Below are 351 nucleotides of genomic sequence, written 5' to 3' on the forward strand. Positions count from 1 at the left end.
CGCCCTCTCTCCCCCTCGCCCTCTGACCGCCTGCCCCGTCCTCCCCCAGACGCCGTCCAGGAAGGAGTGCAGCAGGAGGCTCCGGCGGCGGCTCAGGATACCTGGACATCCCCCGCCACCACCAGAACGGATCCTCGACGGCGCTGACGGAGTACACTGTGCTCGACGCCGCCGCCACGCCGCGCTTTTCCCACGACCGCTCCAGGGCCTCGTCGGGAGAACGGTGTCTCATCCTCGAGCAGATTTCGGCGATTTGATTTTTTTGGGCGGGGTTAGAGAGGGAGGAAAGAAAGAAGGGAATGAGCGAAAACGGAGGAGAAGAAGAAGGGAAAGTGAAGTGCGAGGTTTAGT

General features: G+C 62.7%; 1 protein-coding gene across 2 annotated transcripts in view; it reads left to right on the forward strand.

Moving 5' to 3' along the window:
• Positions 1 to 345, forward strand: part of LOC119593063 (dopamine receptor 1-like) — a 143,952-nt gene extending 143,607 nt beyond the window's left edge. For both annotated transcript variants that reach the window (XM_037941968.1, XM_037941967.1), the window contains exon 8: positions 50 to 345. In XM_037941968.1, coding sequence (XP_037797896.1) covers positions 50 to 257 — 208 coding nt within the window. In that variant the 3' untranslated portion in view covers positions 258 to 345. The remainder of the gene's footprint in view (positions 1 to 49) is intronic.
• Positions 346 to 351: the final 6 nt, after the last annotated feature.

The sequence above is a fragment of the Penaeus monodon genome, chromosome 31 (genome assembly GCF_015228065.2).
Source record: "Penaeus monodon isolate SGIC_2016 chromosome 31, NSTDA_Pmon_1, whole genome shotgun sequence".
Classification (NCBI taxonomy): Eukaryota; Metazoa; Arthropoda; class Malacostraca; order Decapoda; family Penaeidae; genus Penaeus; species Penaeus monodon.